General features: G+C 37.0%; 1 protein-coding gene across 5 annotated transcripts in view; it reads left to right on the top strand.

The window, feature by feature from the left end:
* Nucleotides 1-27457, top strand: part of Kcnip4 (potassium voltage-gated channel interacting protein 4) — a 1067998-nt gene that overhangs the window by 945034 nt on the left and 95507 nt on the right. Inside the window, exon 2 of one of the 5 annotated variants that reach the window (XM_028765224.1) lies at nucleotides 5629-5730. The exons of the other annotated variants lie outside the window; for them this stretch is intronic. Within the exon in view, the coding sequence (XP_028621057.1) occupies nucleotides 5629-5730 (102 nt within the window). The remainder of the gene's footprint in view (nucleotides 1-5628; nucleotides 5731-27457) is intronic. 5 annotated transcript variants of the gene reach the window in all.

Genomic DNA, 27457 nt, shown 5'->3' with positions numbered 1-27457 from the left:
TGTTCAAGCTTCATAAAGCATTCTTTAGCAATCCCTCAAGTGTTGGAAAATCAAACTAAATAAAGATGGTTTTGTACAATTAAAACATTTTTAATTAAATCATAATTCCATCACTTTCTCCCTGCTCTTTCATCATTTGAACTCCTCCCTTTTCCCTTTCCTTTAGCTTTTTTCCAGGTACCTCATTTTCTCTCAAATTTATGGCCACTTTTTAAAAATTTATTACACACGCACACACACACACAAACACACCTAAAGAGGGGGAGAGAGAGACAGACACAGAGAAAGACCGAGAGAGACAGAGAGACAGAGAGACAAAAAGACAAAGAGAGTGAGGTATGCACACAAGCACAACTTTATAAATACAACCTGCTTGAGTTTGATTTTGTTGTATGTGTTGAATATGATTTCCAGACTGCCCACTTTGTACTAGATAACCAGTTAGGAGGATTATTGCTGGAGAGGCCAGTTCTCCCACTCTTGGCAGTCATTAATTAATTCACTGTAATTCTTTGTCTAGGGAATGAACCCTGTGAGACGTTTTCTCCTACATTTTCTCCTAAAGCTACATTAGCTTGTCTATTGCTATTGTCATTGTTCAGGACTGTGTAGGTGTCTAGTTCTAGGAAGCACAGTCCCACAGCAGAATCCCTGATCCTCTGGCTCTTACAATCTTTTTATTTTAAATATTTTACTTTTCACCTTCTTGTTTCTGTATGTTACTTTAATTCTGTTCCTAAAAATTTCTTAATGTATCAGTCATCATTTTCTTTAAAGTCATTTATTATTAGTTCGACTATCTGTGCCCACCTTAGGTCTGTTTCTATTCCTTCCCTTTTTGTCCTCTTTATTATGGGCCATCCTTTGTCACCTCTGCTGTATGCCAAGTGAGTCTCACAACATAACTGACACTCTTACCACATGATGTAGAAAGTTTGGTCTATCTTTGGTACTTCATGTCATTCTAGAAGACATTCTATAGGGCAACTGAAAGTATCTCCAGCTTTTGTTCTATTTCCTATTAAGATCAGTGAGTTTGGGTTCTCATAGAACAGTCCTTACTCTAGGAAATTATTCTTTCTCCCATGTAGTCTTCCTGAGCTCAGAGAGAATAACAGATATCCTCAATGCAGTTGGGAATTTTCTTTTATCTTCTTTACTTTTAAGGATGGGTCCATTTGGGTGAGTGTTATGTGTGCTTGTGTGTGTGTGTGTGTGTGTGTGTGCGTGCGCGCGCGCGTGTGTATATCAGTGTATGTGACAGTATCAGAATTTCAAAACTGCTAGGTACCTGAGACTTCTGTTATCATGATTTTATTCTTAGTCCTTCAGTAGCTTCTGCCTCATATGCACATGACACCTCATCCTGAGCATGCATTTCCCAACCATTACATAACAACCCTCACATAACCCTCACACAGGTTGCTGAAACATGCCTCACCATGCACAAAAATTACTTCTCTATTTCCTTAAAAATTCTAGCCACTGATAAGCCTCCCTCGTGTCTAGATCTCCGTCACATGAGCTAGGACATCACTCTGAACCCTGTGGGGAGCGTCCCACAGTACTCCCTTGACTTTCTCTTCTCCTAAGCACCACCATTTATACTGCTTATTCTCTGTGCTTAGGATAGTTTATCTTATATTATTTATCCAGTTATATGGTTGTTTATAGTAACAGTCAACATATCCAGTAATATTCATTAACCATTAAATGTGATGATCTTTAATAGTATATTACAGCATGAAGATATATTTTAAAAAATATAAGGATGTGTTACTAATTATACTTCCTATGAGAGAAGGGAAGGGAAACCACAGGATCATATAAAAGTTCTTCAGGCTCTGCTTTATTGTATTAGGCATTCCTCTGGGAACAGACATAGAACTGAAATTACATGGGTGAGTGGACATGAACTAGACAAAAAAGGAAGAGAAGCAAAATTCTAAAGTTTCCATGCAGATAATAGCAAAATAAAAGGCTCTGGAGCTGGAAGTAATGTGGTCTTTACATGTGGTAAAAAGAAGGTCTATCATTCACTGGGTTCATATTACAGAACTGTCATTGGGTCAATAGTTCATTGTTATTCTACCTGATATCAATAACGCTTTGAAGTAGACATCATGACTAGCTTATTTTCCTAAGGAGAAAAGTTGACATACAGAGAAATTAAGTAACTAACTAAGCCAAAGCCTATGCTGAGTTACAACCTTGAACTGATTGTTTCCAGTGACTGAATACCAAACCACTATATTTTTAATGAGAAAACTGTAAAAGTATAGCTTTTCTCATGAACTGATATCAGAGAAAGAAAGGAGAAGTAGAAGAGGAAGAGAATTACCCATGCCTACCCCACATTGTGCTTTTTTTCTTCCTGATTTTGTCTTCTCTCTCTCTCTCTCTCTCTCTCTCTCTCTCTCTCTCTCTCTCTCTCTCTCTCAATCTCTCTCTCTCAATCTCTCTCTCTCTCTCTCTCTCTCAATCTCTCTCTCTCAATCTCTCTCTCTCTCTCTCTCAATCTCTCTCTCTCTCAATCTCTCTCTCTCAATCTCTCTCTCTCTCTCTCTCAATCTCTCTCTCTCAATATCTCTCTCTCTCTCTCTTGTTGATTCTTTGGGAATTTCACTTCATGTACCCCAATCACACTCACTTCCCAATCCTTCCATGTCTGCCCCCCCAACCTTTGTGACCTCCCCCACCAAAAATAAAATTAAAATTAAAAAAGAGCAAGTCCAATTTGTGCTGTTTATATACTCACTGGAGCATGGTCAAACTCTCAGGACCTGTCCCTTAAATAGAACAGAGTTGTGAGTTGTTGCCCCCACCCCCGCACCCACACTAGAAGCCATCAATTGTGGAGAGCTAACGTCAGTATCCATATCATGCTTTTTAAAAGTTCTCTTAGATGGCTTCCTGTCTTGAGAAAGAGGGACATGGAAGCCTTCTGTAACAACCTGTACCCCCATTCAACCATCAACCCTCACCCCAAAAACTAGCAGCCTAAATATCTGGCTTTTTAGTTCCTTTTAGAAGTTAACATTTACTTCAGCTAAACCAAAATACCTAACAGAAATAATTTAGAAGAAGAAAGTTATTTTGGGTCATGGTTTCAGGGGGTTTCAGAGTATCATTCGTGGAGAAAACATGGCAGAGCAGGTTGTGTCACGGTGGCATGTGCATATGGTAGAAACTTTACCTTAAGGCAGATCACAAAGCAGAGTGAAAAAGGAAGTTGCCAAGAAAGCCGAGTCCTAGTTGTCTGCCTGAATCTACCCAAAGAACACCCTCAGCTAAAGACTAGTCAAAGTATGTCTATTGAGGCTGGCATTTTAAACTTAATACTCTTATACAAATTATAAAGATGTATTCATAAAAGAGACATTTGAACTTGCTTCATGAAGAAAACATAAATGCCTGGAGAGTAATGATCTCTCCAAGGCCACTTAGAACAAAATAGTAAGAAGTGGGGACTTAAATCTTAAAACTTCTTAAGCTTAATCTAAAGTAGCAATTTGTTGATCTTATCAAATAATACAGGGGCAACAGAGGTAACACTGACAGTTTCAAGTAGTTGGGGATGGGGAATCTTTCCCTCCCCATATAAAGCCTCAACTTTGAAATAGAATTCATGGAACAAAGAGGAAATCAAGCAACCAGGAACCATCTTGAATTTCTGTCAAAAACTCAGAGTCAGGCTAATTGTCACGAAATTGTATGATGTTAAGGAGCTGTGATAGAGGATCCCTTGGGGTCTTCTGTCTCCTGCTACAGAAGGTTGGCAGGACATTGTTCCTCAACTTCTTTGTCTCTTAGCTATGACAGGGTGTGAAGACATGCCAACATATGATGGCCTGCTGGGCCACTAGGGCTGGGAGAGCAAACAAGGGAGAAGTGTTTCTCCAGAGGCCATGTGGAGTCAGGAAGGGAGAATTTACCAGAGGAACATAACAGAACTGTTTCAAATGCAGACTGGGAATATAGATATTGACCATTGGTGAAGGGCTTACTACAAAGAAGGATGTAGCACACACCTTATGATGGCAGTAAGAAAACAGCAAAGACAGAGAAACAGCATGCCTGCCTGAGGATGGAATACAAGATCCTAATGCCTCAGAGTTTCCAAAGGAGGGGAGGTGCCTATGTGAAAAAGTTCTTCCAGAAATGTAGAAGGAGGAAGAAAATAACATACACACTATATAAATCAGACTTAAAACATAAATTGATGTTGGTCTTTATATGCCCATTGTGAATTTATTAACCTTTCATTTTGTGCCAGATCCTCAGCTTTCTCTTAGGAAGTCAGTTGAGAAAGGTGTTTCACACTAGCTAAGTGTTCAGGCTGGACAGATGATTTGTGAGTTCTTATAAAGTCAGAAAGGATGACCTGGCTAGTGGGCAATGCACTAGAGCAGTAAGGAGAGTGGGTGAAGGTATCGTGGAGTGATGCAGCCTCGGATCGTTTGTACCGGACATTGGTCCCAGACAGTATGAAGTTTTAAGAGTGCTCTTCATCAGGAGGATGATCTGATGTGCAGATTTACCTCTTCATTTTCTCACTCCTGCAAGTGACAGTTGTAGCTGGTATGTTTTCCTGGTGAGGTGGATCTCGAGGGTCAGGGCTTGCTTAAAATTCCAGGGTAGAAACAATAAAATAGAAAATAAACGAGAGCTAAGAGCTGTATTTGCCAGGTCCCCAGCACAAGGATAAGATAACTTTAAATTTAACTGATGTTCTTCCTTTGCTTTAGGTTCAGATATCTTCCACACGAATTGGATTTTTACAGTTCATTTTAGCAAGCAGATTCTTGCTATCAGGCATTTGGAGTGGCTGAGATGATGCTGGATTGAACACAGTGGGTTCTTGACATGACAAGTTGTCTCAGGAGCTTGTTAGCGTGCCTGTGGAGCCACCACTGATTTTCTGTCTTCTCCAACTGCCTGAAGCCATGGATGTGCTCCTGCGGCACCAGGCTCTATTCCCGAACATTTTGGAAACACACCTTGCTTCTTTTGGAATGGCTTCACTTGAATAAGCTCCGTTCATTAATGTCACTGTGTGAAAAATTCGAAGGATTTCTACATATCCGGACTCCTCAACATATGCTAATGAGATTGCCCGTCAAGGCCATTGATTTTTCTCAATTTCAGGGAAGGCAAAAGTACTATCAGGTGATTGCTGTGTGCGTGATTTATGAGAGCATCCACCTCCTTTGTAATCAAAGCCTGGAACAATGGGAAAGAAAAGAAGATTGAGTTGCGGGCCCTTAACCCTGGTTTGAATACTGAAATTTCAACCCAGGCAACGTTTTCCCAGTTGTATTTGCTGTGTTTTTGATCTGAGATCCAAAATAAGTCACCAAATTTTACTCTTGTCATCCACTGAGAATCCTTTCATTCTGTTTTTGTTTGCTAATCTGCACCTTTAGTGCAACATATGACGCTTACGTAAAAAGTAAATAAAGAAACCAACTTTAGGGGCCCTAACCGGCTGACTTTCTGTGATTGCCTGAACTAGCAGTTAGCTGGCTGTCTCCCATTCCTGCCTGTCCAGCTTCCCTTGTGACCTCTGCACTCATGTGGGTCCTTCTGTGCAGAAGGCACTAACAGAACCGATCATGTATTTTCTAGGTTTCCTCTACGCCCAGAACAACACCAAGCGCAGCATTAAAGAGCGTCTCATGAAGCTCTTGCCCTGCTCAGCTGCCAAAACGTCGTCTCCTGCTATTCAAAGCAAGTTTCCTTTTCTTTTCGCCCCTAAATTGTTTGCTTTGCTTGTTTAGGTCCACACGCACTGCAATTTCTGCTTCTCAAAAGAATCGATATATCATCTCCTGCGAAGCAACGTCTATTTACAGCTTGTGTTTATCTGAAACACAGAGGTATAAGCAACAGGCATTTTTCACTTGGCAGGCTGAAAGCTCAGTATCAGAAACAGAGGCCTATGCTTCCTGAAACTGACACATTTCAGTTTCATCTGAAGCTTGGGGACAAGCATAGAAGACTGTTTGCTTAAAATGGTTTCACTGCAGCTGACAATTTGAGCTATGTTATTTTACAAGTTTCTTGTTTTCTAGTTGCAACAGAAAATGTCCATATTTATAGAGTGCCATGTGGTGTTTTGATACATACATATTCTGCATAATGTTCAGATGGGTAAACATATTCACATCCTCAAACATTTATCTTTTCTTTTTACAAATTATCCAAAACCCCCTACTTCTGACTTTTCTGTGATACATGATATATTATAGTCACCAGTGGCCACTCTGATATACAACAGAAGCCTTATCTTGCTATAACTTAGTAACCAGTAATTAACCTTCTTTTCTCACTCCTCATTCACAGCTATGCTCCTCACTACCTGGTACCCACTATTATATTCTCAACTTCTATGAGATCAACTTCTAAAAATCCTTTACATAAGTGAGATGATGCAGTGTTTTGCATTCTGTGTCTTGGCCTCTTTCACTTAATGATGTCCTGTTCCAGCCATGTTATACATAGGACAAGAATTAATTCTTTTCCAGGCTGAATATATATATATATATATATATATATATATATATATATATATATATATATTATACAATATCACTGAATATACATATTTATCCAGTAATAGTCAGCCAATAGGTTAATTCCTTTGCTTGACTATGGCAACTAGTTCTACAAGGAAGTACAGGTGTCTCTTTAACAGATCAATTAAATTTACTGTGAACATAAACCTAGGAGAGGGACTGCTAGATCATATGGAATATGTATATATCCAACTTCTATTATCATTTCTTGATTTTTTTTTAAATTGTGACTTCCTTTACCTTTGTTTAACCTCTGCACACACTGGACAAATTTCTCTAGAAAACCAGAACAAATACAATCATATGAACATATATGTACATGTACACACATATATGTTATATACATATATTATCTGTATATATGTATTTTCCTATACCACATATTTATGTGTAAACACATACACATAAATACAATTATTTTGGCTTATAGGCAATGAGTCGATTGAAAAGTTAGGCAGCATTTGATGTTGTAGGGTAGTCAGGACTCTTCTCTAGGAAGCCTCGTGTTTGTTTAACACCTTGACTGATTGCCTGAGACTCACCCACTATATCCAAAGTAATCTATAATTAACTTGTAGTCTGCCAATTGTAGACAACAACACCTTTATGTATTACCTCCACATCAACGCTTAGATTTGAGTTTTATTAAATAACTAAGCATTCTAGGTTAGCGAGGCTGATACATGAAACTAGCACACTGGCCTACCTTCTCATTCATTTCAACTATGTGGCATCCTTGTGTATTGGAAACTAGAAAGCTCCTAAAGAGAGAACATCGGTTAACATCAGTTATTTCACAAAGATAGTAAATGCCACTGACTGGATTTATAAGTGGTCTGTATATAAAATAAATGTTTACAATAATTTAATTCCAAGCATCAAACAACTCCTAGAATCAGACAAGAGAAGATCATCTTTCCTACTAAGGAAATAGAACATTAAAAATACAAGGAAACAATCCTCATTTGTTGTGTGTCTAGAGACAGTATGTCAACTGACCTTCTCTATATTCTGCCATATCATTGTGAAGAAACCATTGATTCAACTGGTGATTTAAAATGTAAATATTGTAACTCTCCATGAAACAAATAGAGAAAATATGGAAAAAACTTTTAAAGGAGGTATACTGAGTCAAACATTTAGAATTTAAAAACAAAAAAAATAGTTATTTTGAACATTGCTATTTAACACTAGTCTGATCCAGTAGGCATATGTGCCCGTTTAGTGAATACTTGTCATAAGACAACCAAAATGGACCTTGTGTTGAGAACAATAAACAAACCACATTTCAAAATACAGAGCAAAATCCAAAACAGGAAACACAGAGATATCTACTCAACTAGATCGTCTGTTACATTCTTTATGGAAAAGGTAACCATAAAAGAAATGACTTTTCCAGGTAGAAATTCTATTCAGGGAATCATTAAAATTATTATTAAGGTAAATTGTTTTATTTTTTCTTTCATCTGACATGCACATACACACTTATAAACACACAACAGTTCACAAATAAGTCATTCATGTCAGCAACAAGCCACAAGGCTATATTATAGAGGGATGAAAAGCAGTAATACGATATGATGCTGAAACTGCAGGGTTGATGACCTCTGCTTGTCAGGGACAGCTGGCTATTAGAGAAATTGCTTTTCTCCTTCTAATGTAGAGTCAACACTGTCAATTTGCCTACTATTTGCTGAAAACATAGTCATTTGTATCATGTAGACATTTAAAATGTGTCAATTGAGTCTCCATATTTGCTTAGTGAAGAACAAATTGTCAGATTTTGTTAGTGTTTTCTCTGTACCAATATCTAGCAAAAATGTATTTACAGAGGATGCAAATCAATTTAACTCTGTCCTACTCTTAAAGGATGTTTCTTGAGATAACAACCAAGCAGAGAAATATTTAAACACAAATAATAAGAATAATAAAATCTCATATTTCCCAAATTTTTAATATCCTCATCTACCACAGAAATGCAAATTAAAGTTACATTAAGACTTGATTTCATGTCATTCAGGATGGTTTTCAGAAGTAAAATGTATAGTAACTAATTCTGGTAAGCAAAAATACCCTTATATATCCACTGATGAGAATGAAAATCCATCCCAGCACTTTGGATACTATTATGACTATTCCTCAAGAATTTACAAGCAGAGCTATTCGGTGGCTCAGCAAACACACTCCTGGGTATACTATCAAAGGATTTTAGGCAAACAAGTCACAGAGGTACAGGTACACTCACATTTTTACAAAACTATTCAGAATAGTTGAGTTATGCTATTAACTTAGGTGTCCATCAACAGATGAGTGAAGAAAACATCCCATGTACAATAGAGTTCTACTCAACTATAATGAAAAAAATGTATATAATTTGTTAAAAATGTCTGGACTATGAAATTATCATAGAAAACAAGCTGAATACAGAAAGACAAATATTGCACATTTTCTCTAACTGACGGATTCTAGATTTTATAAAGATACATATTGCCACATATAATACATAGTTGTGGTTAAAATATATGTATGTATAAAGGTATCTACATGTTATACTTGAGATAAACTTCTTGTAAGGCTTCTGGCTATGTAAAATTAATATCTACCAATTTTTAAAAACTAAAACTAGTAGTTGTTTACATCGTGCTAGAGATATAACGTAATTTGTAGACCCTATTCATCTTCAGATGTGAAAGTCTCTATCCATTAGCAATCATTTTCATGTATCCAGCTATCACAAGAAAGCGCATTATGTAGGAGTGTGTCCTTGGAAAAGAAGACAATGAATTCCATTGTTATGTTAGCCAAGTAATCATATTAGCACTCCTTTGTGGACTAGATTTTAACAATTGTGCACAATGTAAAAATAAATCATGTGAATATGAGGGTGGGAGAGGTAGAAAGGTCAAACAAAAAGCAGATAAACAGAGGTCTCTGGGCCCCCAGAAGAAAGGTATACATAGCCCATGTATGGGCTTTGAGAAAGTGCAGATTAGTCTTGACTGACTTCAGTGGTTCTAAGCCTGATTGATCTCTGAGTGGTAGAAGGAGTGTATGCTATATGACCTCATGAGACTTCCAATGCTGTGTGTCTGAGAGTTAGCTTCCTATAGAAAAGCCTGCACTCTTGCTGAGCCATGAAGAACTTGGAGCCCTAAATTAGAAAACGTAAAACTTAAAGAATCATGGAAAGTATCTATATGATCTCTCCATTTAGTACAGAAAAGAATCACTTGTTCTCAACAGGAAGCAGCATTGCTCTCGGAAAGTGTTTGAGGCTGTTACCTCAAAAAATTATCTTTAGCATTTTGCAGTGAGCCTGAAAAAGCCTGTCTATGAACATTTCTGTCATTTCTTCAATGCAGACTTGAAATATTATTCTTGTCATGCCTTAAAAGAAGTAGCAAGTGGTAGAGTGTTTCATGAAAGACCATATGCTTTCAAGTGTTTGGAGACATAATATTTAATAAAAGGTAAAACTCACAACTCACAAAAATTAACATTTTAAGCACATTTCTTGACTCTGATGGTTGCAAAACTGCTAAACAGAAGTCCAGAATTCAGCGACCACTGAGAGGTTTTAGAGAGCAGTGCGTGACTCTAAGAGAAAGGAGTAACTAGTTCAGGCCATGCTTGATGTCCTTCTCCACTCAAGCCACCAGATAGTAACTGAAAATTAGAAATTGATGTGACCTTGTGCTCGCTCATTCACTTAAGATGTAGAGTTTTCCCTGGTGTTAATAACTTCTGAACAAGAGTAGGAAGTGAGGTGAGGAGCCGCTATCTACTAAAATAAGTCTTGTCTTATTCAAGTTTTGGGTTCACCCCACAATCCCCCACTACCCAATTCCCCACTAGTGGTTGAGTATCCATACCAGGCTAGTGAGGAAACATAGTCAAATGTAGCAACCCAATTGCCTCACTAGGCTGTGAGTCCAGGAGTCCCCTGTCACTTGCCTGACATCATCAGCTACTTACTTTCTGAAGTTGTTCTCTCCTCCCTTGTTGCTTTCCCACCCTCTGCCCTCCTGGTCACCGAACTGCTGTCAGTTTTCTCTCTACAATATAAACTTTAAATCTTGTGCTATAGCACTCTTTGGTGCACTCCATTCTTCCAACAATAACGTAAAGCCATAGATGGAAAGCAGCATCCTGGAACATACTAGGTCCCTGTTGTAATTGTTAGGAAACACATTCCTGGGATGTTTGGACCCATGGTTTCCTTAATCTTAATTTACAATACTGTCCTTGTTTCATTTACAGAATTCATAAGAAACATGCAGAATACTCTAAGAGATGACATTTTTTCAGTTGCATGTTTCTTGGCTCTGATTTTGGGAGGGTAGAAATAACATGAAAGCAAAGATAATTCCAGCTTGGTGGAATGAGTATTAAGAAGGAAGCAAATGCGTCATTTTGCTTTTGAAAGTGGATGTGAGCTGGGAAAATAAATGGGCTGGGTCAAGGTGACCATCACTAATGAAGTAATATCTCAGAGCCTGAAAAAGAACCTGGCATATAGAGGAAAGGAACATAGTGCACTGGAAACTCAGAAAGCTCTCTGTTATCTGAAAATTCTGTTATTATTATTATTAATAGTAGTATTAGTATTACTACAGAATTAAATCAAGTAGTTCACATATAACACTTAACACATGAACCATGATCAGAATAAATGACAAATTGTAACTCAACTAATATCATCTGAAAAAAGTGACTATTTGTCACATGTAATATCTAAAATGTATTGGCACACAAAAAAGAAACCTTCATCAGTAGCAGAGCTAGGTTTCCAGATTTTTTAAAAACAAAACACAACAACAATAACAAAAAAAACCCCAACACCTGTGTTTCTGACAATTTTCAGGGAGATCTGTCTTCATCACCTCTGGTATCTACTGAAGAGGCCCCTGTAAGTTTGACCACAGTTGATTTATTCATAGGTCTTCAAATTTAAAAGAAATCTTAAAAAGCAGTGAGTCTGGACTTCTGCTTCCCGGAATATAGATGGTAGATCTTCAGCTCTGTCCTTGTTTCCCCTCTAATCCCGTTTGAGTTTTTCCCATTGACTAGACAAAATGAGAAACCAGAACATCAAAGTGTGTGTTAATATTGCTTATAAAAATCAACTTCTTTACTCAAAGCACTAATGGTGGAAAGAGAGCAGAGCCAGGGGAACGTGTAAAGATATTATACCTAAATTCTGTGTACTTGGTTATCTTTAGAACCAGTACCAGAATTCTCAAAGTCACAAGATTTTTCATAATATTTATTCCTAATACCAAAAACATGACAACTAACATAAATATGATTGTGAATAAATGCATATTTATACAATTAAGGAATATGATGAACCTCATCACCTATGGCTTAGTGTGAAAAAATTACTACCAGCATCACAAATATGGATATAAATTGTTTTTCCTCCAAAAACAAAATAGTGAAATAGTGGCAAAAACTGTGGCTGTTTCCTAAATAAATAACTACGTCATTTACTTTATCTCAAAAAATAACAATCATTTTCCTGTTTATTGAAATGATGTTATAATAACTAATAGGGCACTTACTGATAATAGCCAGGATATATATATATATATATATCGTTGTTGTTTAAATTGGATCAAAATAGCATCTGCTTAGTATTGTCTCAATATTTCCAGTCAGTAAAAATAATTTATTTACTAAATTAATGGTTTGGTCCACAATTTATATTGACTTAAGAAGTCATAAAGAACCGATGAGACAGGATCATCATTAGACTAGACTTCTCATAGCTGATAACCCACCACAAGCACACTGACACAAATAATTACAAAGCACTATTTCCAAACTATATTAAGATTTTTGGTATCAAATGCAGCTTAAGATTTCAGTAAGTCTTATTTTTCTCCGGTGACATATTGATCATGGGAAATTTCACATGGCCAGGTTGACAGAGACCTCAACAGGATTTTTGCTGTTGGCGGATTTGTTTTCAAAAGGAGGCTTAATGGCCAACATTATGACATTTAAAAAGATAACATCAATCCCCAGGAAACTTTTTTAAAAGCTTGCCTTCTCACAAGTAACCAATTTCATGGAACATCTTTCGTGGTGAATTTGGCTAAAATCTCCAAATCAGGCAGAGAGTAGAGAAAGTTGATGGAGGATCTGAGGACTGCTCCAGGAAATTTTGTAAGCTTTAATTTTTAGTATTGGAGGGTAGGTGGATTTCATTGCATTTATGAGCCAAAGAATTTCAATTAAATCCACAGACATTAAACTTATTTTGAAATATCTAGCATATGCACTAAATCTAATGCTGTTCTAAGTTCTACAGAGATCAGCATATCAATTTACTGCATCTATGGAATAGGACACTTAGGCATAGGAAATACATTTCCTTGCTTGATTCCACTATCAGAAAGGGACAGAGAGGGTCTTAGCCTGTGGCTTTCCTCCACAGTCTACACAGTTTATCTATTATCTAGTTGGGTTCAATATTTTGACAGATATATGCAATGTCAGTTTAGGAAAGTAAGATCTTTTTCTCCATTTACTTTCTTGAAACAAGCTCATGAGACCAGTTTATCTGGAGATGTGGTGATGGGCCAGGAAATAAATGTTTTGTCTTTCTGAGATAAAATGATTTAAAAAAAAAAAAACTGTTACCAGGTCTTCTTTCATCTAGGATCACAGAGCCCACTGAGATAACATTTCTCATTTTTGATGAAGACTAATCATGGATGTTTTAGAGCTACATGGAATTTCATTTCTTTCCCTGGTATCTGAGCATCAGTGAAATGCCATATAGGAAACAAGAGACGTTTCTTTTAGATCGAGTGTAAAACTAATTGGCACCACTATTTACTTACTGGCGATAGATTTTGCTATCTATATTTGTCCTCTACCTTTCTTGTGGCCTTTTACAGGCTTATCGTTCTTCTGAAAATCATATTTCATCATCATAAAATTCTTTTAAAATAACAAATGCCAAAGGTAGTTGTCTCCTTTTTCTAAAAGGAAGGAAGGGAATGAGTAGGAGAGGGAGAAGGAGAAAGAGAAGGGGAGAGAGAGGGAAAGGGAGAAGGAGAGGGAGAGAAACACATAAAGAGTTTAAGTTTAACAGGCTTACTCAGAATCACATAGGTATCCGTAGATATTTAATAGTCTAATGACCAATGGGAAAATATAGAACATTCCTTGTCCTGGAACATTATATATATATCTTTATTAAATAGTGATATAAGCCAGTCAAAAGAAAACAGCTGTGGGGAAGTTTAGTTTATTTCATTTCATGGTGGTAGAGTTATAGAGCACTATATTATAGAAAATAGTACTAAACCAAAGGTAAGTGACAGAGCCCCTCGCCCCAGTCTGAAGACTGTCATTACAATGAAATAAACACATGTCAAGATCAGTCAGGTACAATAATTATAAATAAAATGATGTAAGAGACATTACTTAAATGAATTAGCACTGAGAGTGTCATAATGTGTATTAGCTTCTTTGGTTAAAACATGGATTTATGACTGATATGCCACAGAAAATTTATAACGTTTTAATCTTAATCTTTTGTTCATTCCCTAATCTATAATATGGACATTACAGTGATAAATATTCTTTGGGCATGCTCAGAGGGTTAACAGTGAAGGTTTTATTTATGACTTTTTTGTTAGTGGATAACTGTGCTGTTGTTCGACCTCCACCACAGCTCTCACAAGCACTGTTGTCAGTTAGATAAGGCTGAGTAACCTCGGGTGTATTGAATGGAAGGTAGTGTGTCTGCAGAGCACTTTGGAGAAGAGACATCACTTCATCAGAAGAGATAAAGCAGCTGCTTAAAAGAAGAAGCTTAACATAGTCTGGTAGGAGTAGGCCAAAAAGTGAGGGATAGGAAAGAAAAGAGAACAGAAAAGTCAGCCAGAAACCTGCCCTAAAAATCTATGCAAGAAATGGTCTCACTGTCTACCCTCTATAGCATGACATAGCAATTATAGTTATTATTAGCTTCAAGATTCTGAGATCAGAACAGTTATAGTCCTACTCTACTTAAAAAAGAAAACCAAAGTGAAAAATAGAAATTTAATTATTAATTAGCAATCTCACAATTATTCCATGTTGAAGTAGTTTAACTTGGTAATTTCAGAACTCAGGGAGTATACCCTAGACTGGACTGCCTGCAAGAGATGACAAAGGTCTAACCAATAGGTGAGAGTAGCAGAAGTGGGAAGGTAAACTCAAGTGGCCTTTGAAGATGTACATCAGAAATACTGGGAAACAATTGGTGTTGCTGAGTGAATAGTAGAAAAGAGATTTCACCAAAGGACCATGGTAGAATTCACCAAGATAAGAAATTCAGAAGAAAAAGTGAGGTGAGTTCAAGAGAAGAGTAGCATTATATCAGACATCATACAATGTTTGAAGAAAACATATAATCCTTAAAAAATATAAGCAAGCTTGAAATAGTCTTTATTGTTAATTAGTGTAACTTTTTCTTTTTGAGGGGGATTGCCTGTTTGATGAAATTTTGAAATTTTTGGTTTTCTACTTTTTATGACTGCTATTCTGAATCAAATTTGTCAGCCTAATACATATATAGTAATACAATGAAAAAGATCTTTATACAAATGTTGAGTCTGGTTTACCATAATCTTAATTTTATCAATACTGGGATACTGTTCACCTGTGTAGCTAACAAGAGTTCTTACAAACTATGTTCCATTTGCATTGACCTGAGAAGTAAAATTCAGCCTAAATAAGAGTCTAGTCAATAAGGCTAGATTCTGCCAACTTCCTTTAGACACTGAAATGGAAAGCGAATACTTCAAACAGACTCAATTTTCCACTCCACCTGGTATATAAAATACAGACTATGGCTACATTATTCTCTTCGATTTCAGGGTTAAAGCTTAGCTGCTTACTTTCAAATTGCCTCCTTGACAAAGGATTTAGAGTAGCAAGGTTGATGCACAGCCTCCCTTCAAGAAATATTGGCCCAACTTTGCCTGGCAAGTTTCATTATAAAGATAGAAGATAAGACAAGTTATGAAGATAAACTTTCCAGGAAAGCCTTATTCATCTTCTAGTATATACAGTTCCATTTGAACCCTTGTCTGGAAAAACAATTCCATGTTATATTATAGATTTAGATTCCTGAATCTGCTTTAAGGTAGACATATCTCTACTGGGTATTCTGGAAATAATAATAAGCACATGAGATTTACTTCAATTACCACTTAAAATAATTAATGTTTTACATGAGTTAAAAGTTTCAATGGCAAGATCATTTTATAAAAGCTGAACGCATGTTTGGATACCTAAAGATGTACCTTGTACTATGCAACGTCTTGTAATCTTTAAAATCTACTTAATGGCAGTTACTACTCAGTTGTTATCATCACCAATACATGGATGAGAAACTCAATATTCCCATTTTTAGTGAATTTCCATAAATTATACAAGAACTACATAGCAACAAAGATGGAGCTCAAGCCAAGGTCATTTAATCTTATGACAAAATCTATATTGAAATCTACTACATGGCAGGTATCTCCCTAGCTGCAAAGGATACATCCATAAATGAAACCATTTCACAATCAAGTGACTAATGGAGAATGTCTGGGTCTATGATTTGTATCCTTCAAAGGCATAGTTTAATATAATTAACAAACAGCATTTCATTTCATCCTCCTGCCAACAGTGTGTAAATGGTTTCATTAGAGACTTTATCACGCTGCCCAATTTGACACAGCTAAGAGTCAGAAATCAGCTGTTCCATATTCCCCATTCTTGTAGAGGCTAGAAACATGCTTCACTCAGTAAGTAGGCAAGAAAATGAATTCTGCCATCTATTGATTAATTAGTATCTGCCAGTAAGTATTTCAAATATTCTTTCAAAACAACTTTGTGAAGTTAGCACAAATATTATCCAGTTTATAGATTTTCTTAAAGGTGAGGCTTGGAAAGGTTAAATATTTTCTTTAGTGACGGAATTGTGAAATAGATCCAGAGGAAACATCATAGAACTTTTGTGTTAACTGCATGATTTCCTAGAAGTAATGTGGGCATGGTTCTATTCACTGTGTTGAGGAAGACGCTAGACTTTAATGTTAAAAACAGAGAACAAATAACAACAAATCACATTATCTCTCAAATGTTTATTAGATGCCAAATGCACATACAATATGATATTCTATTTAGTATGTTCAGGCACACAATCCTCTTAAGGACTACTTTATGTCAGTCTATGTCATTAAATATATGAAGAGCAAAGTCATACTGAGTTTTGTAAAGTTTTACCTGGTCGTATAATAAATTTCTAGTTTTTGTTTGAATTTTGCAATCTTATATTTTCTAAAACAGAAAACTAGCTCAAACATTGGAGGAATACAATTGATTCTCAATATATTTAATATTTCATTCTAAACACAGCAATGATTGATAAACATAACATTGCAATGTTAATGCTATAACTGAGTCAACTCCATGATATCACCTCCTTCAGTGCAAAGAAATTACCTCTACCAACATCAACCACCCTTTCTCAGCAATTTCCTAGAGGATTTTCTTACATTTCTAAGCCATAAATTTCACCAGTTTCTGTCTATTCTTAACGATAACTACTGAACCAACCACTACATTTTTTAAAAAAATGAATTTTATCTTAAGTTTTTCCTTATAAGTCTTATAAGTGTACATTTTAAGATGACACTCTCAAAAGTCGATTTTTTTTTCTGTTACCTTCTTGAATAAAATTAGTTAGTAGGAAGTCTTTTCCTTCTTTTCCTAGAGATTAAGGATTAATATTTTCTGGATATTTCCTATAATACATTTTTGTCCTTCCTCAACAATGTTTTCTCTTGGTTTTCAGACAATTTGATGCCAATTCTAGACTTAAGAATTTTAGGGTCAGAGTTTTAGGGGTTAAGTCTTAAATGAGTATCTTCCATTTCTATAGCATTAACAAATTAGATTTTTCCTTCCAAAAATTTTTATGCAATAATATTTAGAATACTTACAATATTTAGATGCAACAATGAAAATCCAATAATTTTGCTTACTGTAAAAAGCTACTTTGTGGTTTTCTAACCATGTCCTCGTCCTTTTGTATATGATGCTACATGAAATCAGGTTATTGAAAACCAATGATGTAGGGTGAAAACATTGTTATTGCTAATAGATATTGTGACTGCCACTTAGCGTAATACTACAGCAAGTGTCGAGCGTACTTGTCACTGGTAGCTTTTAATGTATAATACTTGAAGGTAAGGCTTTTTATTTCCATAGGAAATCACAAGCATAAGGCTTGATTTCAGGCAATTCTCATTTTCAATATAATTCTATCTTCTGCTTAGAGTCGTCGCTACAACTTTTGTGACTCTTCAAGGATGTATATTTCTACATAAGTGTGGTATCATTTCCCTTCCCTCTCTAGATGAAAGAGCAGCAGAATAATTAATTCCATTTGAGAGGTCAAAGCTACTCCATTCACAGTCTTGCTTCAGAACATTCACCTGTTGGCTTTGCTTACATAGTCATTCAATTAGATGCTTGCCAGGATGGCAACCCCTTCAGTTACTTCCATTTTCTATAAAACCTTGCACCTATGAGAGTTCAGGGCTTCTTCACCAAACCATCCTGCTGTTTCAGGGTTGAAAGTGAGTAAGCTTAACCTGAGGCTTGTAAATAAAGACCCTAGTGTGATTACCCTAGTCAGGAGTTGGCTCCTGACTGGTCTCTTGGAGCTCACGAACAAAGCACAACATATAAACCCAGGAACCTTGACCATTGTCAAGTTGCTTAGTTTCTTTCTCTGTGTCAGTATCTTCATCCATAAATCTGGAATGCAGCATCAATAGAATTGTATTAAAGTTCATAAGCTGATCAAAGTAAATTACTTAGACACAGCAAATTATCTAAGTGTGGATTGGGCATTATTAGATTTTTAGGACAACCAGGGGAAAGTCTGTCACAATTCAAAAGAAACTCCTTTTTCAAAGGACTTTTTTTTTTTTACCTTTTCAAGAATTTCATACATGCATATTATGTGTTTTGATAAACTTAGCTCCTATTCTTTCCCTTATTAAAAAAACACCCTGCCAACTCCTCTGTACCACTTCTCCTCCTGACTTCATGTTCTATCTCTCTCTTTCTCCACTCTCCCTCTCTTACTCATCACATGCTGTCAATACCCATTGAATGCACTTAGTGCTGCCATCATCTGCACGGGTATGGGACCATCTGAGAGGTCATGGACAACCTCTCAGGGCTCTTATCCCTGGTGGGGGGGGGAACCTGGCATTACCTCTCTGAGCAGCTGTCAGTTATCAGTAGGGCCTTATATAGGAGTAGAAGTTTTTGAATCCCTCCCCCTATGCTTGGAATTTGAAAGGCCTTGTCTTCTTCAGGTCTTGTGCAGACAGTTACAACTGCACAGAATTCATGTGTACAGTAGGATTGTCAGGACCAGTGAATACTATTTATCTGAAGATACCCAGTTCTTCTGGCCCTTTAGAATTATTCTGTCCCCTCTTCTGTGTTGACACCTGAGGAAGCAGCTGTAATATAGATGTCCCACTTGAACCTAAGCAGTCCGTACCTACTCTTATGGCATTTTTAACTGAGTGAACTGATCAAGGCCAAACTTCTTCCTCTCTCTGTTTTATTACTACTTTTGAAAAAATTATTGAGTATAATAACTCTAAGAATTTTTCTTTCCTGATTAAAATATTATCTTTTTTGATCTGTTTTTATGGGTAAATTCAATCACACTCTCTGTTTCCATCCTCCTCTCCCTTATCAGATCTAGTATAGATTATGTCTGCAGATGTAATACTTGGCAATATTCTTTTTATTTCCTTTATCTAAAAAATGTCACTTGTGTTGATTATCAAATAAATAATAGTTACTGTCTTAATAGACTATCTGATATACTATGGTAATGATAAGCTTAGTGCTGATAAAATGGAATCCAATTGGACAGCTTAAAAAAAATTCTGATTTGTTAGGAACTTATTTATGTTTACGAAGAGAACAGAGACAATCCATTCATACATGCTGTGAGGAATTGCTCTTGCAGCTCACCTCTGGGTTGTTATGTTTTGTAGTGATTGAATTCAATCATGAAATTGCAAAGCAATTCAAGTTCTCCAAAAATGGAAATTGCTATGTCCTTGCCAAGAAATACCTCTAACGGAAAATGCTCAAAATAATTGGCCATTTTCAAAGTACTTTTCATTTTCTATGTAATATATGAATATAAAGTAGGATACCATACTAATTAAAGACTTTTTAGTTTGGTCTTAAAACACTCAATGCCAGATGTAAAGAAATAGTTTCATACTAAGAAACATCAGGGCTTCTGATGCTCAGGGTGGTCTGTGCATGCCCTGGCATCTCTCAACATTTCTGATAGTTTGATAGTGTTCTCTTCATAGATTATGTGTACATCATCAGCTTAGAATTAATTATTCACATATGCTTCATGTGCACTTCAAAATAGTTCCCGGTGGGTGGATGGATGAAAGGTTGTAAAGACAGGAAGAGTCAAGAGGGTGGCGAAGTCATCACCTTCTTGACATTAAAAAATATTTACGTTGTCAAACACTTTAAAGAGATGCTTACAAGGCCTGGCCCAGGTTTGAACTCTGCCCATGGATGTCAAATCATAAAAAAAGAAAGAAGATGCAAGTAATTTGTTCCGGGTACTCTTTCATCCCTCTTCAACTGTGCAGTGTGCAGACTTAAGCTAATTCCATAATCCCTGGTAATATTTAATAACTGAATTTCAGGCCGAAATTTGTGAGCAAGATGGCAACTAAGGCATTGAAAACTAGAAATATGGGTGTGTAGCTTGTGTCTGTACAATAAAAATGAAATAAAAATAAAAGGACTAAAGGATTTACCTTGTGAGCAGAAAAAGCAAAACAATCCTTTATTTCTCCAGACTGTGTCAGACTGGGATACAAATCAAAGAAGAATATAGCCCCTCATTCTAGGGGCTCTGGGGATAGTTTCCAATGATGAAGGACCTTCCATATAAATGCAGCATTGAGATAAGTCCTTGATGAAACTTTGTGGAACCCCACTAATGCTTACCACTTGCCCAAGATTTTCCTTATTTAGTAATAAATAGCATATTAGAAAATGTTCAGGATTATCATGACGTTATTTACCTACTTACTAGTTTATCAGATTAATTTAATAAAAGGTATATGCTAGGGATAAATTCTCAGAGGGCGGTGCTATAAAAAAAAGAAAAGGAGGTTCAGGATTCACCTACACAAACTGATTCCTACTCAGATATAATCTTAAAGTTACGTTACTAATAAAAAATATAGATGGTTTTTGGTACAGGGTCTTATAAGCCCCGCTGGCTCTTGAACTCATTAGGAAATTGGCCTTGAAGTCCTCATCTTTTAGCTTCAGCTTTCCAAATTATGGGATTAGACATATGCTCCTCCTCAGTAGACACATTTTCTTTTCTTTCTTTCTTTTTTTAGGTTTATAGTATTAAAGTTTATTAAAACACTAATAAAAGTAAAAGGTATTTAATGATTACATATGAGTGCCTGTACATTATTAAATTTAATAAATATACTATATTGATTTTATCAATATACTCATATCAAAATAAAGGCTACATAGTCTCAATGTAAACACTGAAGAGAGAGTGCAATGCAATCAATATGTGTGAAATATTAAAGTAGTCCATAATCTATCTGGATTTATTTTAATTATTCTTGCTCTACTCATAGAAAACTTTATTTGTTGTAAGCAATAATAATGTTGGACTCCAATTGAAAATTCACTTCTGGTCTTTTTAGAAAATATGACATGCATATTTGGCTACTTTGGATCATTTTTTTTCAAATAAACACCATATTAAATTTTGAAGGGTTTCTTGTATAGATACATTCACTTCCTATCATTGAGATGCTTCACATAGTTTCTCTCTGTTTGTCCTTATGTCTCTGTGTCTCTCTGTTCTGTTCTGTCTCTCTCTCTCTCTCTCTCTCTCTCTCTCTCTGCTCTCTCCTCTCTGTCTCTGTCTCTCTGGGTGTCTCTCAGTCTCTCTCTTGTCTCCTCTCTCTGTCTCAGTCTCTCTCTTCTCTCTCCTCTCTGTTTAAGTCTCTCTGTGTGTCTCTCTTTGTCTAGGTGTTTCTCAGTCTCTCACCTCTCTTTTCTCTTCTCTCTCTCTCTCTCTCTCTCTCTCTCTCTCTCTCTCTCTCTGACTGATAGGTCATTCTCATGTACGAAAGTTTATGCTGTAGGAGTAATAGGCAAATGGTCTGGTAATTTCTAAGTAAAGAAGGGAAATAGAAGCTAGCAAGATGGGTCTGCTAGTATGAGTGTTTGCCTTTAAACCGGACAACCTAAATGCATTTCTCCAAACCCACATATAGAAATGAGAGAATATACTCCCATAAATTGTTATTAGACCTCAACATGTGCACTCTGACATATGTGCTTTTCACTATCACTACAACATATATTCATACCCTAAATAAATTTAAAGTAAAAATTTTAAACACAGACTATGGCTTTCTAGGGAAGAGGCCACTTCCATGTGAGTAGAACCTGCCTCCAGAAACCACTTCAGCAACACCCTTCTCCAGCTGATGATTTGGTTGTTGCATTCGAATCATTGAGCACAATCTTATGTTTTTAAAGTCATGACTGGTGCTGGAGAGATGGCTCACCAAGCAAGACCATTGGATGCTCTTCCAAAGGATCAGGGTTGTAGCCCAGCATCCACATTGCAGCTCACAACTGTCTGTAACTCAAATTCCGGTGATCCAACTCTGTCATAGACATATATGCAGGCCAAATACCAAATGCACATACAAATTTTAAAATGAATAAATAAGCTATTTTTTAAAAAGTCAGGACATACAAGCTTCTTTCTATAGAACAATCCTTTGCAGTTATATCCAGGAGGACAGAGACTTCAGGTAGGGTCAAATTTACATAATTATGACCAGCTATAATGGGCTTCTACAGTGTTTTAAGAAGAGTTGTTGGAAAGATGCCTATTTTAAAACTCATCTTGTTGGTCCCCAGTGATTTAAATTCCAGTTTCTAGCCCAATTGTGCCATGGCCTGCAGGGTCTGTTGACTCAAATGCAGGACAGCTTTGGCCCTCAGAGACATAAATCTAAGGAGTAAAGAATAAAAAGAGACAGCCAGACAGCTCAACAGTGTCTCGGTTTGGGAATCTGTTTTCTCATCACAATTAAATCTGTTAGAAAACCCATGAATTAAAATATTATTTGCATTCGTGGTATCTCAGATACAAATGCAGCACTTGTGTCAGCTCCATGGCAAAATGCCTGAGTTTTTCTAGTTTACAAAGGCCTGGGAATGCACATGAGTGCAGAGCCCATTTGGGTCCACTGTTTTTGTCCCAAGCAAAGCAGCACCTCCCTACACATTCACTTGTGTCTTTCCTAGCCCCAAGAGCCTTATCCCCTCTGCACCTGTCTTCTTCATATTTCTTATTGTCAGGCCATTCTTTGCTATCTGGAAACTTCCACACTGTACTTTGGCCCATTTTGCCTGGTGATCGCACAAGGCACCTCTTACCTCTTAAGATTTTGGAGTCCACTATTATTATCTCTCTAAACAGCTGATGACTTCAAATTGACTAAACTCAGATCATTGGTGATAAAAAGGCACGGATTGATTCCCAGGTGCCATGTGGCCTTGAATAAGTTATTTCAACTTTGAATGTCCCAGGTTGCTCCAATTAAAACAAAGGCCATAGAGGGTATGTCACTGAATTAATGTTAGTATTGAAATGAGATGACTTGCTGCCAGGCTTAAGTGATAGTTCCATAAACAGTGATGGTTGTTCATTTAAAAAACAACCAAACAGCATCAACAATCAAAAAAAAAAAAAAAACCAAAAACCAAAAAACCAAAAAACCAAAAACCAAAAACCAACAAGCAAAGCATTTCATTTAAAATACTTGGATGATCAGGTACCAAGCAGATGGAGACACTGGTCTGTTTCATTTCTAACTAGCATCTTGACTGTGAGCTACTTAGGTGAAGCCCAGAAGGACAGCCTTACTTATCTGAAAAAGTGAAGTTGATAATTCTACTCATGAAGAATGTTGTGAAAAGCAAGTGATGGAATTGGCCAGCAAACTTCCTAGGACCCATTGGGAATCCTAGGTAACAAGAGATCCTTTAATTAGTTTTGTGTCTCACCTGAATTTCATTGGATGAGAAAGTGCCACAGACCAAATGTGTTTGGCACATTTACTTTCTCACAAGTCTAAAGGCTGCCAATCTAAACTCAGAGAAGCAGTGAGTTGCTGTGCTTTTGTTCCATCTGCAGGAGAACTTTCCTTTGTGAGCAGGTCTCAGGTGTGTTTTACTATCCTCATAAACTTACAAGGCCTCTTGGGCATTGAATTTAGACCCCACTATTACGACATTTTATAATCCTGATTATCATCAAGGCCTTGCCTCTAAATGCAGTCATGTGGCAAGTTATCAGTTCATTTTCCTTTAGTCACGCAAGCTGGAGAGTTTGTGATGAAATCATACGGTTTTCTTAAATAGATTCAGGGCCTGAAAGTTTAAATAGGAGGATGCTAGCTCTGATGAGGGCCCCTTTACTGTATTATATCATAGCTAGAACATCATAGAGGAAGCACATAAACAGAGCAGGGAGTGTGGTAAGCATAGACCCAGAGCAGAAAAAGGTAGGGGCCCGGAGAACCTCCCATTAGCCCTGCCTTTTAAACATCCCACAGTCTTTTCACAGCAGTGCTAAGGAGAACATATTTCAGCACATGAAAACTCTAAAGGTAGCCTCATCTAAGCCACAGAAAGACCCTGGGTTTTCAGCATTTGAATCTGGGTGACACAGTTCATTCCATGCAAGTAAGTAAGGATCAGAAGTCAGATAGCAATAAATGGGAGGGAAAGCAAGACATTGGCAGTACACAGATGACAAGAGGTGGCCATTCTTTTTTGTCACTGTTATTTCTCTCAGGTCCAAAAGTGGGACTGTGAAAAAGGAAAGAGTCATCTTGAGGCATCAAGATTTGGTTATAAATCAGGCCCTTGTCTTTTCTTCAGTGTGAAATCTGCCCGTGAATGGTTTTCACTCTGTGAGCCTCAGTCTCCACATGTGTGAGAGATGGTTGGAGATACTTCATTTGGGGAATTGTTGTAAAGAGATCTCATCTATCTCCTGGAATTTAATCAGCTTTAGGTACTATGTTAGACTCTTCCAGAATGCATGTTCCCAGATGGCATCCGAGTCAAGGGTTCCCCTGCAGGCTGCTGCTATGCTCCTATGAGAATCACCACTCAGGAACCAGAGTTGATTGCATTCAGTGCTACTGCTTCTTAAACCTAGCATAGGCTGGCAATTGCTAGTGATTTTAACAATCTTTTATGGAGCCTGTCAGGTGCCTCGAAATAGAAACAGCCCTTTCGAAGGTCAACTTCATAAAGAAATACTAGTCAGTGGGAAAAACAAGGGAGCCCACAGGCAGACATGCTGAGCATGGTTCCTTTTGAATATCACATGAGATAATCACCCTGTTATACTACTTAATTCAATCACACTGACCTCCAGCCTTAGGCCTTTTGTCTCAGCTGTAGCATCTGCAAGTCTATGACAGCAGGAGAAAGAAACTGTCCCTAGTGTGTAGTGCAGTCAGACTTGCTGCATGGTAAAGAGGTGGGAGGTTAATGCATTGGTTTGTTCCACACTACTGTAAAAGTCGCTGGATCTCTGCAAGGCCAGCCTGTGATTGAAGAGAGGGTTTGGAAAATCCAATTAAACTCTCCTCCTCTTTTGCTTCTTCCATATTTCTCAGAACAGTGAAAGGAACACAGTGGTTCCAAAGAAGACATTTTAGGTCAACTGACATCTGGTAGATCTCAGTTTGAAAAGTTCTTCTCTGGGGAAAATTTTTAAGTTCACAGGACTCCAAAAACAAATGGGAACTCTAGCATCATCAGCATTCATTACTTATCCAGGCGCCAAGTTCTTGGGTCTTTAGGGTAAATATTAGACCCAAGAATACTCAGATGTGTGAGGCTCATCATGTTTTTAAGTAGCTCACAAGGGAGACATCAAACATAAAAAAGTTAGTATGCCATGCTCAGTGGTTTTCAACCTTCCTAATGCTGTGACCCTTTAATTATGTTGTGGTGACGCCAAACCATAAAAATATTTTGTTGCTATTTCGTAACTGTAACTTTTCTTACTTCTACTACTATGAATTATAATGTAAATATCTGACATGCACAATATCTGATATCCAACCCCCAAAGAGATCATGGCCCACAGGTTGTAAACAGCTAGGACTTCCTGTGGGGCTGTCTGGATAGTCTTCATAGAGGAGGCAGGAATGCTTGGATTGGATCTTTGAAAGCCTATAGATTTTAATAGAAGTACAAAAGGAAGAACATTGTGGATTGAAGAAATTTTACTTATATGATGCAAAAGAGGCATACAGGTGACTTTACAAAGTTAGTTCTTTCTACTTGACATCATGTCCTCATGTTTTATGTCTGAAGAATGACATTTATTTGTATCAACATATCTAAGGACACAACACAAATCAGGCCACTAATCCACAGCTATCTTGTGAAGCAACTTTTCCTGCATCCTTTATGCATTCTATTTCCATCTATTGGAGTTTCTCGTTAAATCCTAGGATATGGTCAGTGTGTTAATAAATGGCTAGCATCTTTTTCTGGCCTACTTTCATTGCTTCCCATTATATGATGTTAATATACTACTTAATTTCATAAGAGTTTTATCCTTTTTCTTTATTTTAAAGACTGTTATACATTTAAAAGATAAAAAGTGATATCTTTTCTACATTTCTCCTCTCAAACATCCTCAAACTCACCACTCACATGATCCCTCCCAACTTCATATTGCTTTTCTTTTATAACCTGCAAAGCCCAGCTATAGATACCCATATGTGCATAAATGTGATTCTATTTATTGAAGCATGAGAAATCCACCTGTGGACTTGTGCTCAAGAAATAATGATTCTCCATTCCACAAGCAAATATCCAGTGCCAATAGATCCTTGGTAAGGGGCTGAGCCCAGGTATGCTCTACTTATCTTTGCTAGAGTTTTGCCTAGCTTTATCTGTGTTGGTCTTATAAAGGCATCCACAGTTATTGTGAGTTCAGGACTGCATTATCCATGTCATATCTAGAAGACACTTTCCATGGTGCTTCTCTCCTTTCTCTGGATAGCACATTCTTTCTGTTCTGTTCATCAGTGGTATTCACGGAGCTTCATGGGAGTGGAATAAGGGTGATAAAGATTTTTTTAATTTATATATTTTTATTTTGGTAATTTGACTACACATATGTCTGTTTGAGTGTGTCAGATCCCCTGGAACAGGAGTTAAAGAGAGTTGAGAGCTGCCATGTGGGTGCTGGGAATTGAACCCAAGTCCTCTGGTAAAGCAGCCATTAACTCTTACCTGCTGAGCCATCTCTCCAGCCCTGATAAAGATATTTTATATAGACTGAAATACTCAGCTTTTTATTCTCAACACTTTGGCCAGTCATGTGCTTCTACATTGCCTAATGTCCTTTGTAAAAAGAAGCTTCCCTAGCTAAAGTTGAGACCAGCCCCATATCTACGGGGATAAACATAAATGTTCTGAAGGTAATTTGATAACAAGGCAATTTATAAAAATAACAATAACAAGTTTTACCCTAGGGTCTATGACCTCCAAAGATTTGGGATTTCAACCAATATTGCAATATTAGGCATGAAATTCTGCCCTGCGGAGCAGGTCTCAAATCTAATAAGAAAGAAACTTCTATCACTTTAACAGTCATTCAAGTACTGTAGCAATGTGCATGTCTTGCCTGGTAGGTCAGTATTGCAGTACAGAGG

The sequence above is a fragment of the Grammomys surdaster genome, unplaced genomic scaffold (assembly GCF_004785775.1).
Source record: "Grammomys surdaster isolate TR1022 unplaced genomic scaffold, NIH_TR_1.0 150, whole genome shotgun sequence".
NCBI lineage: Eukaryota > Metazoa > Chordata > Mammalia > Rodentia > Muridae > Grammomys > Grammomys surdaster.
This window is presented reverse-complemented; position numbering and strand designations above follow the sequence as displayed.